Here is a 14,784-nt window from a genome sequence, read left to right on the forward strand (position 1 = left end):
GGCTTGCACTACATGTCATTTTGTACAAAATGATGTGAATAGACAAATTACATGTCTGGTTAAGCAATTTATTTCAACTTTTTACAAGTTTCTTGCACATTTCACTCTTGTAGTTGTTTTAATAGTCCCAACAAACGAATATTGCAATATATGAGGTTTGTTTATCTTGAAAGAATGCAGCAACAATGTCGTACAAAATGCATTTCCAATCTACACAAAATATTTGCCGATATGACATATCACCCCCTCTCAAAACATGCCTGACAAATATATTTACTATCAAATCCACTTTTACATTTAACATAATGCTAATTATGGAACAGAGATAAATAAGTATAGCTTAATCAGCGACTGCCAATATGGGTTTGTAATAGTGCATGGACAACATATTTACCTTAAAGTCTGTATTATGCATTGGCAAAATAATATTTAAAATATTGTATTGGAAGTAATCTTTGCGGTATTAGTATTAAAGCAATGATTATGATTGCATATGTAAAGCTTTAAACCTGTACTTCAAATATCCAGAATATCTCATAATTTACAGAAACTTTAAGAAAGATACCTAATGAAACTATAGTGGTAAAAACAATGTAAGCAGACTTTTCTGACTTACAGGAACAGAAAAACCTAAGTGGTCATGTTCCAATTACCTATTCATGGGTGATCATCACATCCCCCACAGGTGTATAAAATCAAGCACCTAGATTATGAATGCAGACTGCATGGTGCTTGATTGGCACCTGTGGAAAGGGACCTGATGAAACCCATGAATTGCATCACTGAAAACATGATTCTGATGGTTCTCAATTAGAGACATTTTAGGTTTCATTTTGAATCAAACACTTTGTATAATATTGATAATACAAATTCTTCAAATTATCCCTTTTTATTTGTCTTTTCTTTCGTAATGTTTATTTCAATATTCTGATTAGTTTCAATCACCCAATTCCCTTTAATCAACACAGCAGATCTACAATTGAATAAAAAATATAATGTTTTGATGGCTATAACTCTGTTTGTCTATCTAATTGATGGGACCGTGATTAATTACTTAGTGTTGACTGCAGACTTCAGCTAAAGGCACTCATGTGGTAAGGCTGGAACCATTACAGCAACATAAATACTTGAGGCAGTGTATAACAAGAAAGTGTCTAACCACAGAGCAATTGTTTCTTATGTCCCAAATAATCATTTTGTTGCAAGATTTGTTACAAATTCATTCATTTAGTGTTTAGTAATGGTACATAGCGCAGAAACATGCTATGCTTTAAGTTCAGAACGAATATTAATGGCATAAAATAAACGTTGGCACTGGCATGCTGTGTGGTGGTTCCAAGACACTTGTTCTCCCAAAAGATACGTACTGTACCATCAAATATTACAAATTAAACAACATGGACCAAACATGTGAGTTAATTATTACACAAACAACAATCTCAACAAAACTATTTCCAGCGTAGTCTGATCTGTATGTTCTTTCAATGCACTTTTTCAGTTAAAGTGTAACTGCACCCCATAACTCCACCCACTTCACATTTCTGAAAAAGGCTTTCAAAATGGGCGGGACGTTCTGAAATTTGGAAGGGAGTGCAGCACTGCTGCAGCCAATCAACCATGTTGATTTCGTGTCATTCTGGGAATGAGTGCTACAGACATGGCTTATCACAGGTAGGCTAATCAGGGCAGCAGGTGTTGGGGCGTTTCATTCCTAATTTGTAACGACCCGGTGACGTAGACTCTACAGAGAAGTGCAGGACTACGTCAGCATTCCAATAGCATTTTGGACCAAAATGCCATGGCATGTTTCAACCTGTAGAGGGCGCAGAGAGCTATATCTCCAATACAAAATCATACGAAATGTTACTTTTCTCGGGAAACACGATTTTTGTCAATGTTAACCCTGGTAATAGTGCAGTTCACCACTTATGAGTAATTTCAATCAATCAACAGCTCAAAAAACATATTTTAGGGTGCAGTTACACTTTAATATTACCATTGCGTCGCCCTCAAGCTAATAGGATTCTCTGGTGAAGCCATTTCAGAAACATCATCATCATCCAGTGATGGAAGTGCAGAGTAATTAACTCATCAAAATCCCTAGCACTGGATCAATGAGATCTTTAATGTCCTCTGCAACCCTACAGGTATCATGACCTTTATTTATGAATGGTGAGTTTGGTATGACCAGACAAAAATCCTGTTAAGTGTTTTTGATTGCAACCATGTAGGCATATTGTGGGTGCCGGGACACATTAAGAGTAGAAGGTGAGGACACTCTGGTGGTTGCCTCGCACCAGGAGAATGGGAGGCAGGTCTTTAGACAATGTGTCCAGCCAGCACATGTAGAGGGCACTGGACACTGTCCCTTTCCTGGCCAGGGGCATGCTCCTGCGGGGAGAGAGAGGAAGGGGGATGGGACACCACCATGAGAATGGTTGTTCTGTAGGTATGAGTGACAGTGCCGTGAGATTGGGAGACGTAACACATGGTGTCCTATCATACTTACATCACAATGAGGTTTGCTGTGCTAGAGTGCTCTTTCAACAACTCATTCAGCCTGATTTGCCGATTCGTCTGGAGGAGAAAAAACATATTTCACAGGCTATATTGTGAAGATGTACTTCTGTTTACCAAATGAATAATTATCTTTGGCCTCCTTTACAGGGAACAATACATAACATAAGCAAAAGAGAAAAGCTTTGATAAGCCCTGGAATGAAGGACAAATTTCTAACTTTGTGGTTTTAATTGTTTTTAAACACATTCATCACGATGCAGTCATGATTTTGTGAACAGCTGTTAATTGACTTGAACAGCTGTTAATTGACTACTTTCCATGTTATGCACTTTGTTTTACAATTTAAATGTGTATCAAGAGAACGGGTGTGAAATGTATTTGAATCACATAAATGGGATTTGGGTGCTCTTAAACATATCTAATGTTTATACATTGTCTGTAATGTTTACACTGTCCATCAACATCCATTCCCACTAATGTCTCTGTGTCCCTGCATGTGAGGGTGGAGATGCTGGGCCAGACCTTGGCCCTGTAGAGCTCCAGCTCATTGTCCGTGATCCTCCAGGGCTCCTGGGCCTTCAGCCGCTCTGCAGCCTCCTGCTCCATGTCATCCTCCCGCAGGCGGTACGGCTCTATCATCTGCTGAAACGCCTCCTTACTGCGGGGACACACACAGGCACAACACTTCACTACACAGGACAGGAGCTGCTACAAACACTGGAGTACACAGTCATTCAGACAGACAGACAGACAGAGAGCAGACAGGCAGACAGATGGATAGACAAATTTACTTTGATTTCTTTGGCTTGGTGTTGATATCTCCAATGACCATGATATCAGAGAAATCGATTCTGAATTTGCTGAGGAGGGCTGCCATCCTAGTGGAGAGGAGGAAGGGAAGTGGAGAGTTAGAGAAATAAACCTGAACATGACAGCACTTCATCCGAGAACTATGTATTCTGAAGCATTAAAAGACAATTTGAATAAGCATTTTGCAAGCGCAGACTGAAAAAACTAAACTCACGCTCTGCGGTCATGGTCAATCCTGTTGATTTTACCACCAATGAAGACACGGATCTTGCAGTCATTCCATTTCTTCTTGTTGGTGAGTAAATATGGAATAAGTAGAGTGAGCCCTGGAAAAGAAATGCATTGTGTAAACTGTTCCTATGCTCCTGAGCAGCTCTACACAGGATTTTGTCACTAATTCAGCATTGTGGGATAGAAAGACCAAATCCTGCTGTAGTACTGACAGCAACGCTGTTACTTTAGTTTTTACTACATGCCATATGTCCACATTACAACTGTTTTGCAATATGAAGTGACTTTAAAATCAACATTATTTTACAGGAAAAGTATGATTAGGATACCTCCATCATCAAATAGCCACCACACGTCAATTGTGCCCTTGCCCTGTTTCTTCCGGAACTGTTGACTGGCCTCCAGAAGCTTCTGATCAGCCACACTCAGTGGCACACTGGGGTGCTTAGCATCTAAACATCAACACCACAGGCAGTCACGTCATTTGGAACCTTTGCATATTCACAACATAACATGTCATACTGAGCCATGTTAGCTATGTTTCTTTTAAGATGATTTTCATATGCTCCTACCCCTATGGATTAGGGGGCTGCTCTGTGTGCTGGTGACTTTTGATGAGGGTTTGGAGACATCACTGTCCGAGTCTCTGCTCTGGCTGATGGACACCACAAACTCTTTCATCCCCGGGCCCTTCTCTTGGGACGACATCAGCTCATCTGGGAACAGCAGAACGACATGGATGTCAGGTACACATACTGTATCATTGTATATTGTAAGTATGGTAGGGTTTGCCTGTACTGCATGCTGCTTACCTTGTCCATGGATGTGTGAGATATCCAGGCCCTCTTTCAGCCTGAAGAGCACCACGCCATACTGCAGGTCAAAAGCATCACTAAAACAAATACACACAGTCACACACCACAATATGCATACATGGAAATAACAATGAAATAATTGAAGCTCTTGTCTACAGCATTCCTTTTTTTAACAAACATTTAGACTAGCAGGTTTGATTGTAGGGGGTGGTTGTGACCTTACTGAATTGTATTGACGTAAATCTCCACGTCTTTCATTTCACCTTCCCTCCAGTTATTCTTATACCCTAACACCAATGTGTTGGTCTTCAGCCGACCCAACCCTGTAGCCTGAAAATACAAGGACACACACACACACACACACACACACACACACACACACGCACACACACACACACGCACCACACACACATGAACGAATGCATGCATACATGCACACTATGTCATAAAAGTTCTCTGTAGAAACTTCATCATGTACGATAATAACTCGACAGATTTGCCAGTGCTTTGGTCAGCTCTGGGAATCTCTAGTTACCTGCAGCAGGTAATGTGCTCCGTCCCGCAGGTCTTTAGCAAAGACAGGTGAGTAAAAGGCTTTGGTGTGGTTCTTCAAGAGCCAGCGCTGATACCGAAGCTGGTCACCTAGTATCTCCTTATAGACTGGTCTCCGTGTTCCCTACATATATTGAGTCAAGAGTCATATGTCAGTCATTTGATGTCAACTGTTTAAAGTAGTATGTCCTCATGAATCTGTCATACAATTCTGTAACAGGTAAGACATAGTTATATATGGTGGTGGTCTTACCATGCGGACATGTCCACAGACCATGAGGCCCACATTTTTGGTGAATGAATGCACCAGGTTGAGTAGTGCTGGGCGGGAGTTGGGATAGCCCGTCATCACAAGGCACTGTGGTCTGGACATAGCAGTGATATATCAGCATTAAACAGTATTCATTGAAATACTCCATGGTGAATATGAAACATCAGTAGCCTACCGGAAGTTCTTGATGTGGTCCTCCACTCCAGTGAGGTGCAGGCAGTGGGACAGAGCCTGGTTGTACATCAGTGCTTGTGTGGAAGAGCCCCAGTTCACATCTGTCATATTACAAAATAGCCACCATCCATGTCAATCAATTGCATTTTAATAACCTTTAACAACAGATCCATTGTCATATCATAGGGAGAATGGGGTAGGAGGAGCCATTTTGTACACTCTCCATCATTCTGTCAAATCAAATCGTGTCAAAGGTGAGGTAACCTCACACCAAACAAAAATTCAAAGTTTTCTACAACTTCTGTAACCAGCTCTTTGATAACTTATAAGGGCAAAGACATATACTCTCTACAAAAAGGTTGGTCTCAGAGAGCCTAGGTGTGGGCCACAACAAATGATTTCAGATTTAATATTTTTACACATATAGCCTATTTTTTTTACCACATTTGCCATGTGCTGTACCTTTCCACAGATTGTAAAGTGGGGTGGCGGCTCATCTTATCCCAATACTCAACTAACCCTATTGTCCCCTACCAGTGAATAGGCCTATAATAGGCCTAAGTACAGTACAGTTACCGTAGCTTCACTAAAACGCATAAAGCACAGTTGATTCAGTTACAGGTCTGGTTACCTGGTTTCTTGTAGCTGACATAAATGTAGAGAGCCATGACGATGACATTGGTTACAAGAGCGGCCCACCAATTGATGACAAACATTACCACACAGCACAGGATGGCTCCAGCCAGGGACACCCACTTATTGAAGTATTTAAAACTGGGGCGCCAACCTGCATTTAGAGGGGACAAAATCAGTCAGAAGTCAAACTTCTGCCTCTTCAATATATCTACCTCTAATCAATGATACTGGATCTTTACATTAAATCATTTTGTATATGATATAATATAATATATTATTATAAGCATCTGCTAAATTCCATAACCGTAACCATTTACCAGAAATCTAACACTTCAGTAGAATGCTTTGATAGTAGAATTCCAACTTCCTCAACTAAATTCCCCTTAGGCCTCTTACAATGAAATTCATTACTGTAAACAACATAAAACCCTCTCATGTCAGTGATAATTATTTTGCCTATTTAACAGTGAGATGAAGCATTTGTCATGTTTATTTGGAATAGCTCAAGGCATGCCAAGATCTCTTCTTTTGTTGTTCTCATTGGCCTTTTCATCATCTGTATGTGACCCATGCAACCTACAAAGGAGTAATGCTGGACAGCCATGGAGTGAGTCATATGGACCTAATCCACACCAGAGACCAGAACAACAGGGAGAGGTAAGAGTAGGACTATGTGGCCTCCATCCCTGATATCCTGTAGATCCATAGCATAAACAACCAGTGACCGTCATACCTGGGGAGTTGGCCAAGGAGGCATGGAAGACGGAGAAGTTGATGAGGGCATAAGAGGCCAGGAAGAAGTTTGAGATGATGGGAGCGATGATGTTCAGCTCAGCTATTGGGATGACAGAATAAGACAAGTCATACTATTACCTTGTTGATCTTCTACATGGCCTGCCCAATAGCAATATCAAACTCAAACGCACCAATCAGAATGAAGGCCAGTCCTATGAAGAAAGTCAGCAGGTATCCCCTCAGAGGCTCATTGTTTTTCCCATAACCCTTTGCGAACACCCCGAGGCCTGGGTAAATATTATCCTTGCACAATGCCTACAAAACACAGAGAAACAGAGAGCAATGGCAAGACCAATTATTTCCTACATCCCAACATCAGCATATAACCTCATAGACTACGCCAGAATTAAAATGAACATATTGGAAAACCTTGAATAATTGATACTGCTCAGGAAATAGTCATGGGAACTTATACTCTTCAAACAGATCAATCCTGTTTTGTCCTCTTTGGACAGCTGAGGTAGCCTGGCTCCGCCTGACTACTGTACGTACAGTACTTCCACTCAATTTAATTTCTCTTCATACTCCGTCTGGTATAGCTTGATTGATTCAGCTTTGTTTACTCCGGCAAGTGCATCTCCGCCCAATCAGCGAACAGAGGGCGTTCCCAAGAGCGATTACATTTCAGTTTCAAGCCTATCGTTATCGTTATGTTCCCCGTGGTTATCATATGTTATTACCAAATGTTAGTGATTGAACTCAAATGAATTCAAACTTCAGATAAGCGTCCACAAATCAGGAAATAAACATTTGCCAATGGAGCTAGGCCGGACTCTCTGCAAAGAAGGCTCCAGGTTACAGCGGAGGAGGCATATTGAATGATTTCCTAGAATATTATTTCATTGCTTAGGAGTGAGCCTGTGCAAACCTCAGATAGGCAAGTGTAAATCTCTGAGCAGATGTTTAACTGAGTAATGTTTAGAGCGATCTGAGAGAAGAGCATAGAAAATATTGTGTTCATGAATAATCATAAAAGTTGTTCCTTTGAGGAACTCACCTGAAAGACTTTTGGAGCGCTGACGAGAGAGGCCAGAGCTGAGGACAGAGTGGCTGAGAAGATCCCAGCAGTGATCAGAGGCCCAAAGGCAGACACCGTGCTCATCACCTAGCAACAAAGTGCCATTCCTTCACATTAGACATCTATTCAGTTTCAATGCGTTTCTAACATCATGAAAAAAAAATCAAAACAAGTGCAAATGCAAAATACAGTATCTTAAAATATCAGCTTATAGTGATCATAAGGTTCATTCCAGAGTATCCCTAACAGACTCCATTTCATTATCAACCCAACACTTGTGCAATTTCACTTGAATGTCCCCCATGTCCTGACTGTAACCTTAATCTCTCCTCTAACCCCATGAATAAGGGTCTGTTGTGACACCACATGGGTCAAACTTCTGTCATAACTGTGTGAAATGCAAGCCATCCGGAGGTGTGGTGTTCCAAGGCGTGACTGGAAGAATGGCTCTATTTACAACGCCACTCTGAGGGTGACCATATGACAACAACAACAACAGCATGCGCGCACACACACACACACACACATCTGTCCTACAGCAAAAACAAAGGGGCCATTCTCTGCACAACACCATTCCGGGACACCACTTATGATTAAGGTATCAATTGGAGTGAAATTATCCAACAGAACATACACAAACCCACATAAACACAAACACACACACACACACACACACACACACACACACACACACATTTTAAGTCAGTATTTTGTATTGTGCTGACACACTGTGCAGTCCATTTGGAAGTCGATATGGTAAATCTGACTGATTTCAGTGCCTTTGTTGACATTATCAACAGGTGAGTTCCTGACTGCCCTACCATCGCCTGCTGTGGTTCCCTGCCCGAATCTTTGGCCCGCGCATCCTAGCGACCCATCACTTTCCGAAATATCTAATGGATTACTAATGGACAATTTATTCTCTACACTGGACTATTTGAACTTTCATTGTCATTGTAACTTTCAAACTACAAATGACTTTACTGTAACTGACCCCAGGCAGATGGGTTGGGCCCTTGAGTCGTGGATCTGTCTGAGGTTTCTTCCTATATGTATCATATATGTACCTATAGTAGGAGTTTTTCCTTGCCCCTGTTACTCATGGGCTCTCTTTGAATGTTTAACACTCTGTAAAGCGCCATGAGACATGTGTAATGTTTTGGCGCTCTGTAAGTGAAATTAAATTGAAATTGAAAAATTATCGTTTCAAAGAGCTTGTGAGGATAGTCAGTGACACATAGAGGAACGTCTGGACACAACAGTCCTTTACATACCTGAAAGTCATTTTGAAGGCCAAACTTACAGCCTCCTTCCTTACAGATGGAAAAGTCATAGCCAAGTGTGCAGGCAGCGTCGGTACAGTTAACGTTGGGCATTGGGATGGTGTCATTATGGTCACCCGTGGCATCTCGGACTATACAGGATCCTTTTGAGGCAATCGAGTCAGAAGAAATCAACACCCAGGATGCACAGACAGGATGACATGAGAACCCCACTGATACATAAGATTTCAGGTGAAATGTCTAAATTAATGTCATTCTTAAATATAGTTTGTTTAAATATATGTTGTTGAGAGAGAGAGAGAGAGAGAGAGAGAGAGAGAGAGAGAGAGAATGTATCTACCTGCTGAAACGGCTACAGCAAGATAAACCACTCCAGTTATGAGGATGGCCAAAAGAGTTCCCTTTGGAATGGCCACCTGTGGATCCTGTGAGAACAAACAACAGTAATTCATCACAGAAAATAAGTAATTAATCACATTAAATGGCAAATTCAGCATAAGGCCTCTTTGATCACTGCATATACTCAAGACTCACTGAAAGATCTCCAGATATGTTTGCTCCTGCAAGGATGCCAGTGGCAGCAGGAAAGAAAATGGCGAACACAGAGAAGAAGGTCTCTTCATCTCTGAAGTCTGGGCCCATGTTCTCCATCATAATTGCAGCTTTAGAGAAGGAACAACACTGTTTAGAACACCTTTCAGAATAAGGTTGCTTCATATATTGAATGTCTTTTGGTAAGTATTTTGTAAGAATTTATCTCTACTAGATTCCTTGACTAAGATGTGGAGCAATTTCCCTCAGTGGCCTCATCATGTGTAACAGGTAAAGTAGAATATAACCATTTCATACCATTATAACCAAAGATACCCAAGGGCTCCTTTGATTCATAAGGAATAAATGTTCCAATGAAGTAGTTGAAAATGGCTAACACCAGAATCACCATGAGAACAATTTGAGCCTGAGGAAGCAAGAGTCCATTATAGTGTGTTACATTAGGTGTGTGTAAAAGGGAATGTCATGTTGTACAGCACACATCAATCATCCAACTCTGACTCTGGGTACCTTGGCCTCCCACTCCATTCCAGCCACAGAGATGCCCAGGAGAAGAATGACGGTGAGGGTGCCCACGATGCGGATGTCATTCAGTTCATCAGTCATGAGAGCATCCACACTCTGCCATGCAAGACCACAGACTCATTACTGTAGGTGAACAAAAACCTAGAGAGCTAGCTGTCATTTGATTCATCCATTTGATCTTTTCAACCACATCTGTCATATGAGTCTATGCTGCATGTGTCAGCGAAACACTGAAATGACTGGGCTGGTTACTGCTGCTCATACTTGTGCTTTTGTTATTCCTTTGTAGAGGAGAAGAGTTACTTACATCGAGAAGCTCTACAACAGTTTCAGCAAAGCCTACAACATACATAGCCACAGCAACGGCATTAGCAAAGGCGAAGATGAGCCCAATAGATCCACCAAACTCAGGGCCCAAGCTTCGGGATATCAAGTAGTATGCTCCACCTTAAAAAAGGTAATTGATGTTCAAAATCAAAAATAGTTAAGTGAAACACAGAAATTGTGATGTATTGCAGCTTTCCCCCCCAATATGTTTGACTGAATGCGCTGCTTTGAAGCTGGAAAACATTGGGAAGAATGGTTACCTCCTTTCACAAAGCCATTGGTTGCTATGGCAGAGGTAGAAAGGCCAGTGATGGTGGTTACCACTACAGCCATCATAACAATTGCACAAGAGAGAGCTGAGAGAGAAAGTAAAATAAAATCGATATCATAAAAATACCAAGACAAAGACAAAGAAGACAATTTCTCAACCATAACAAAATACACTAAATTATTCACACACTCACATCAATCAATCAATCAGTCACTCAACTAATTAATCAATCAATAAATAAGCAAATCAATCAATCCATCAATCAATCAATTGGTCAATCAATCAATCAATCAATCACTCAAAATAATGTAGGATATATGAGATACAGTATATAATTGGTTATGATCAAATGAATGGCTTGACATACCAATCCCTGCCTGGCCCACTATCCATGACATGCGAATGAAGAGCATGACCCCCCAAATGTTCAGCATGCATCGTATCTGTAAAGATGACAGAGAAATACCCGGAATGTTTTTGTCTATCCACAACTTTAGACTGAACAGATTTATGCCTAGATTAACTGGATAAATAGATTACTATGCATGATGTATTTAAACTGTATCAAGTCATTACTATCTTAATAATAATAATCATGACAATTTGTGGGCAATGTCATAACTGATGTAATTAGCTATTCTATTTAAGATTTGTGATGTGATGCTTTGATCCCTGAACAAATGTGTACATCAAATGTGTGCATTTTGGCCTGAGAGTGTGTGCACCAGCACTGACCAGGACTCCTTTAATCCAGCCAAACTTGACAGCCGTTCCCTTGGACTCGGGCTTCTCCTTCGCTGGCACCCCTTCCATGGCACTGAACTCCTCTCCACTGGCAAAAATGTCCTCAAAGGGTTCCTGAGGAGCGTTCCAAACCCAAACATTAAAGGGTCCTTTATCCAGGATTAAAACAAGTTCACATCTCTCTTTTCTTTTCTGCTGAATATTAGACATGCTCATGTCTCATGGCTCAGCTCATACTTAATATGCATGGTGTTCTATTGGGAGCTAGAATAGGGTTTATCTATAAAAGTTCATTTGGACCTAGGAACTTTAAAATGGGTGTGAAGAACAATTTCATGATCAAGGAACTCTACTTGTGCATAATCATGAGTGTTGTACCATCTATGAAATAATGAGCTGGATGGATTTACAGTTGAGCTTTTTCCTTAAACATTAACTGTAACAGAAATTCATTCATGAGCTCCTTACAAGTGATTGCCATGCTGAATGTAGCATTGAGGCATGTGCGTGCTGTGGTGCATATTCAGGTCCACGTGCCCATGGGGACACAGGTTCGAGTCCAGTCCATGTCATATCCCGATCCCACCCCATTTCTCTCTCCCACTCACCTCCTGTCGCTCTCTCAACTGTCATGTCATATTGAAGCCATAAAAGCCCCAAAAAAGAATTGGGAAAAAAAAATTGAGGCACACATAATTTACCTCCACATACACATTACAGAAGTACATCAACGTGCATTATGTTATTGAAACATAAAATGCATCAACATTTATGTTGTATTATAAGGGCATAAAACTAGACACATATGTTTATACTGTTGGAAATTAATACACAGCCATTTTATTTATTGTCTATTTGTCAAGTGCAAAAATTGCAGCGTAAAATAGAGTTGACAAGTCTTGAAGAAAAGTTTTGTTATTCCATGGGAAAGGTTCACTTTTGACCACATACTGGGAGCACAAAACAAATGCAATGCAAATGTCTTTTTCCCTGACACTCAGATTTCACTTGCACTGTCTCTTAAGTTTCTCTGAGAAGCTTTTTGGGCAAGGAGACCTTCTCCACTATATTTACCTATGTCGTACACAACAGCAATACTTCTAACTCTGTGTACATATCGATCTTTTAAAGAGTACACACTTTTGAACCCCTTAAGGAATCCTTTGATAAAATATTCAAAATGGTTTAAAGAACCATTTAGGAGTGCCTGATATAAAGCAAAAAATATAGTCATTTTTGGTTCTATATAGCATCTTTTTATCTAAGAGTGTATGTTAATGAGTAATGACTATCCATTGACTTTACAAGTTGCTTATTGTTATCATTGTTTTCCTAAGTGGCGTTTAAGATCCTGCTTTTTGTGCGGACATACTCAAAGGTTATAATTGCGCCCTTATTGTGCGCTGCACAAGCACATCTCTACACAAGATCCCGTGGCAGGGCAGAGGTCTGTCCGTGACGGGGCACACTGGAGCTCTCTGCGCCGGGCGCAGGGAACACAGCGCCATTGTTGTAGCGGTGGCCGTGCACCAGTGCCTAGCGTGTGGGCAGTCAGAGAGCCTGCATTGTCCCCTGGACAGTCGTGTGGGTGAGGCCCCTGACATCACACAGTCCATTCAAAGCCGTACAAAGAATGGTGATTCGGTCTCAGGTGGGAGGGAATGCCTCACATGACAGTTACTTAGATCTGTGGCGCAAAATTGCAAGGCCCTAATGATGTAAGGGAATGTCTATTAAGATATTGCCGTTGGCCATCTTAGTTTTAAAAAGGCAGACATACAAATACATGTCAACACTCTCTCTACAAAAAAGTTTGATGTCAAGCAGGTGCAGTTATTCAATACCCAGTCGTTATGCGTAACAATGCGTAAAAGTCTATTAGATTCAATTTACCTTATCAAGCTCATCGTGTAGTTCTGAGAGCGACGGTCGGATTAACTTTTCTCCAAGAGTTGCTTCTGTCTGCCGGTAGAAGTCGATGTTGGGGACAGCGTCAATGGTGTTGTGGCCAAATGTCCGCATGTAGTAAGTGTTGGAATGGGTGTCGGAAAAGTGCGTTTGGCCCGAGGAATACAGGCTGGCCTCACTCTTGACAGTGTCTCCATTTTGAGCAAAGTCAGTGGCTTCGGGGGGATTCGTAGATCCACCTGGATCTAGAAAGCCAACCACCCGAAACCTGCCCTTTGCCTCCTCAGTTCCCGCCGGCTTAGGTCCACTGGAAGCTGCAACTCCGGCGGCTTTGGAGGCGGCTGCTGCCTCAGCCACTACATCCACCTGGAACCGACTCTGACCTTGTCCGGTATCCATTGACTTCAGTACAGGTTTGTGCCCTGTGGACGGTGATGAGGGTGGTTCAGACATATCACCAACTTTGAATTAGGCCTCAAATATGTAATGCTTCTCCAGTTAATGTATTAAACCGGCAACACATTCGCCTAACGTCCCGATAGAAACTCCAAGTCTTGTGCGCTTCTCATTCTTGACGTATAGCCTACTAACGCACAGGCTGCCTTGTGTCAGCGATCAAATAACACAGACATGACTTGAACTCAGCCTGTGTCATTGAGATGCGGCTGCAGGGAGGGTCTGTGGGAGCATGTGAGAGTGAACCTTGCGTCATTCCAAAGATGCTCCGCCAATCCCCAATGTAAATGTTGACGGGCTTTCTAAGAAGCATTTGAAATTACACGGTAAATGGATTGTGCGCAACTGGTTATCATCTAGACCTCGCCAAAGTTTACGCAAAGAAATGCGCAAAACGGACATTTGAAACAGTTTTATCCCTGTGATTTACCCCCTACTTTTCTGCAGGGTCATCAAATCATAACAAATTGCAAGACAGAGAGAGGTGATATTGACGACATACATGATTTTAAGGTCCGATGCTCATCGATGTGCACTATTTTATACCGTCGTGGGTAGGCTTTGGCAACGGCTACTTTTGAAGAAGTCAGTAGCTTTAGAGCATCAACATGTTTTTTATTTAATGACGGAGGGAATTACAACGCCAGCTTTTAAAAACCCTCAAAGAAAACACTCGATCGTTTGTGTTTCGCGTCCCCTAAAGAGATAAGCAATTGTTTTGTGTCAAGGGGAATGTCATGCAGCTGAATTACCATAACTCACAACGCTCTCTTTATTCTCCAAGCTAACGCAGGGTACATGAAAGGGATTGTGAAAATGTTTCTACGACACAAGCTGTAATAAAAATCCTTCATAGCCTAAAACAACCTAGGCTTTGCATACACCGTAACTGTGCG

At 41.5% G+C, this 14,784-nt stretch overlaps 1 protein-coding gene across 1 annotated transcript; it reads right to left on the bottom strand.

Moving 5' to 3' along the window:
- Window positions 1–54: 54 nt before the first annotated feature.
- On the bottom strand, window positions 55–14,061 carry LOC134089335 (solute carrier family 12 member 2-like). The gene is made up of 26 exons (XM_062543777.1): window positions 13,418–14,061; window positions 11,516–11,638; window positions 11,148–11,223; window positions 10,770–10,865; window positions 10,490–10,629; window positions 10,168–10,278; window positions 9,955–10,063; window positions 9,640–9,767; window positions 9,446–9,530; window positions 9,097–9,248; window positions 7,802–7,909; window positions 6,936–7,059; window positions 6,743–6,844; window positions 6,005–6,160; window positions 5,375–5,474; window positions 5,182–5,293; window positions 4,912–5,052; window positions 4,600–4,706; window positions 4,374–4,453; window positions 4,134–4,277; window positions 3,891–4,013; window positions 3,545–3,656; window positions 3,312–3,398; window positions 3,043–3,178; window positions 2,510–2,577; window positions 55–2,391 (listed from the first exon to the last, which is right to left on the bottom strand). The coding sequence occupies exons 1-26, from the start codon at window positions 13,883–13,885 to the stop codon at window positions 2,256–2,258; spliced, it is 3,324 nt and encodes a 1,107-aa protein (XP_062399761.1). The 5' UTR covers window positions 13,886–14,061; the 3' UTR covers window positions 55–2,255.
- Window positions 14,062–14,784: the final 723 nt, after the last annotated feature.

The sequence above is a fragment of the Sardina pilchardus genome, chromosome 8, assembly GCF_963854185.1.
Source record: "Sardina pilchardus chromosome 8, fSarPil1.1, whole genome shotgun sequence".
Taxonomy (NCBI): domain Eukaryota; kingdom Metazoa; phylum Chordata; class Actinopteri; order Clupeiformes; family Clupeidae; genus Sardina; species Sardina pilchardus.

Bases quoted from the DNA above. Each gene is read 5' to 3' on its own strand.
- LOC134089335 (XM_062543777.1), bottom strand. From the start codon at position 13,885: ATGTCTGAACCACCCTCATCACCGTCCACAGGGCACAAACCTGTACTG. The intron at 7,060-7,801 runs GTGAGTTCCTCA...TGTGTTTTGTAG, and splicing joins GCGCTCCAAAAGTCTTTCAG to GCATTGTGCAAGGATAATAT. The intron at 5,053-5,181 runs GTAAGACCACCA...CAATATATGTAG, and splicing joins TCTGTGGACATGTCCGCATG to GGAACACGGAGACCAGTCTA.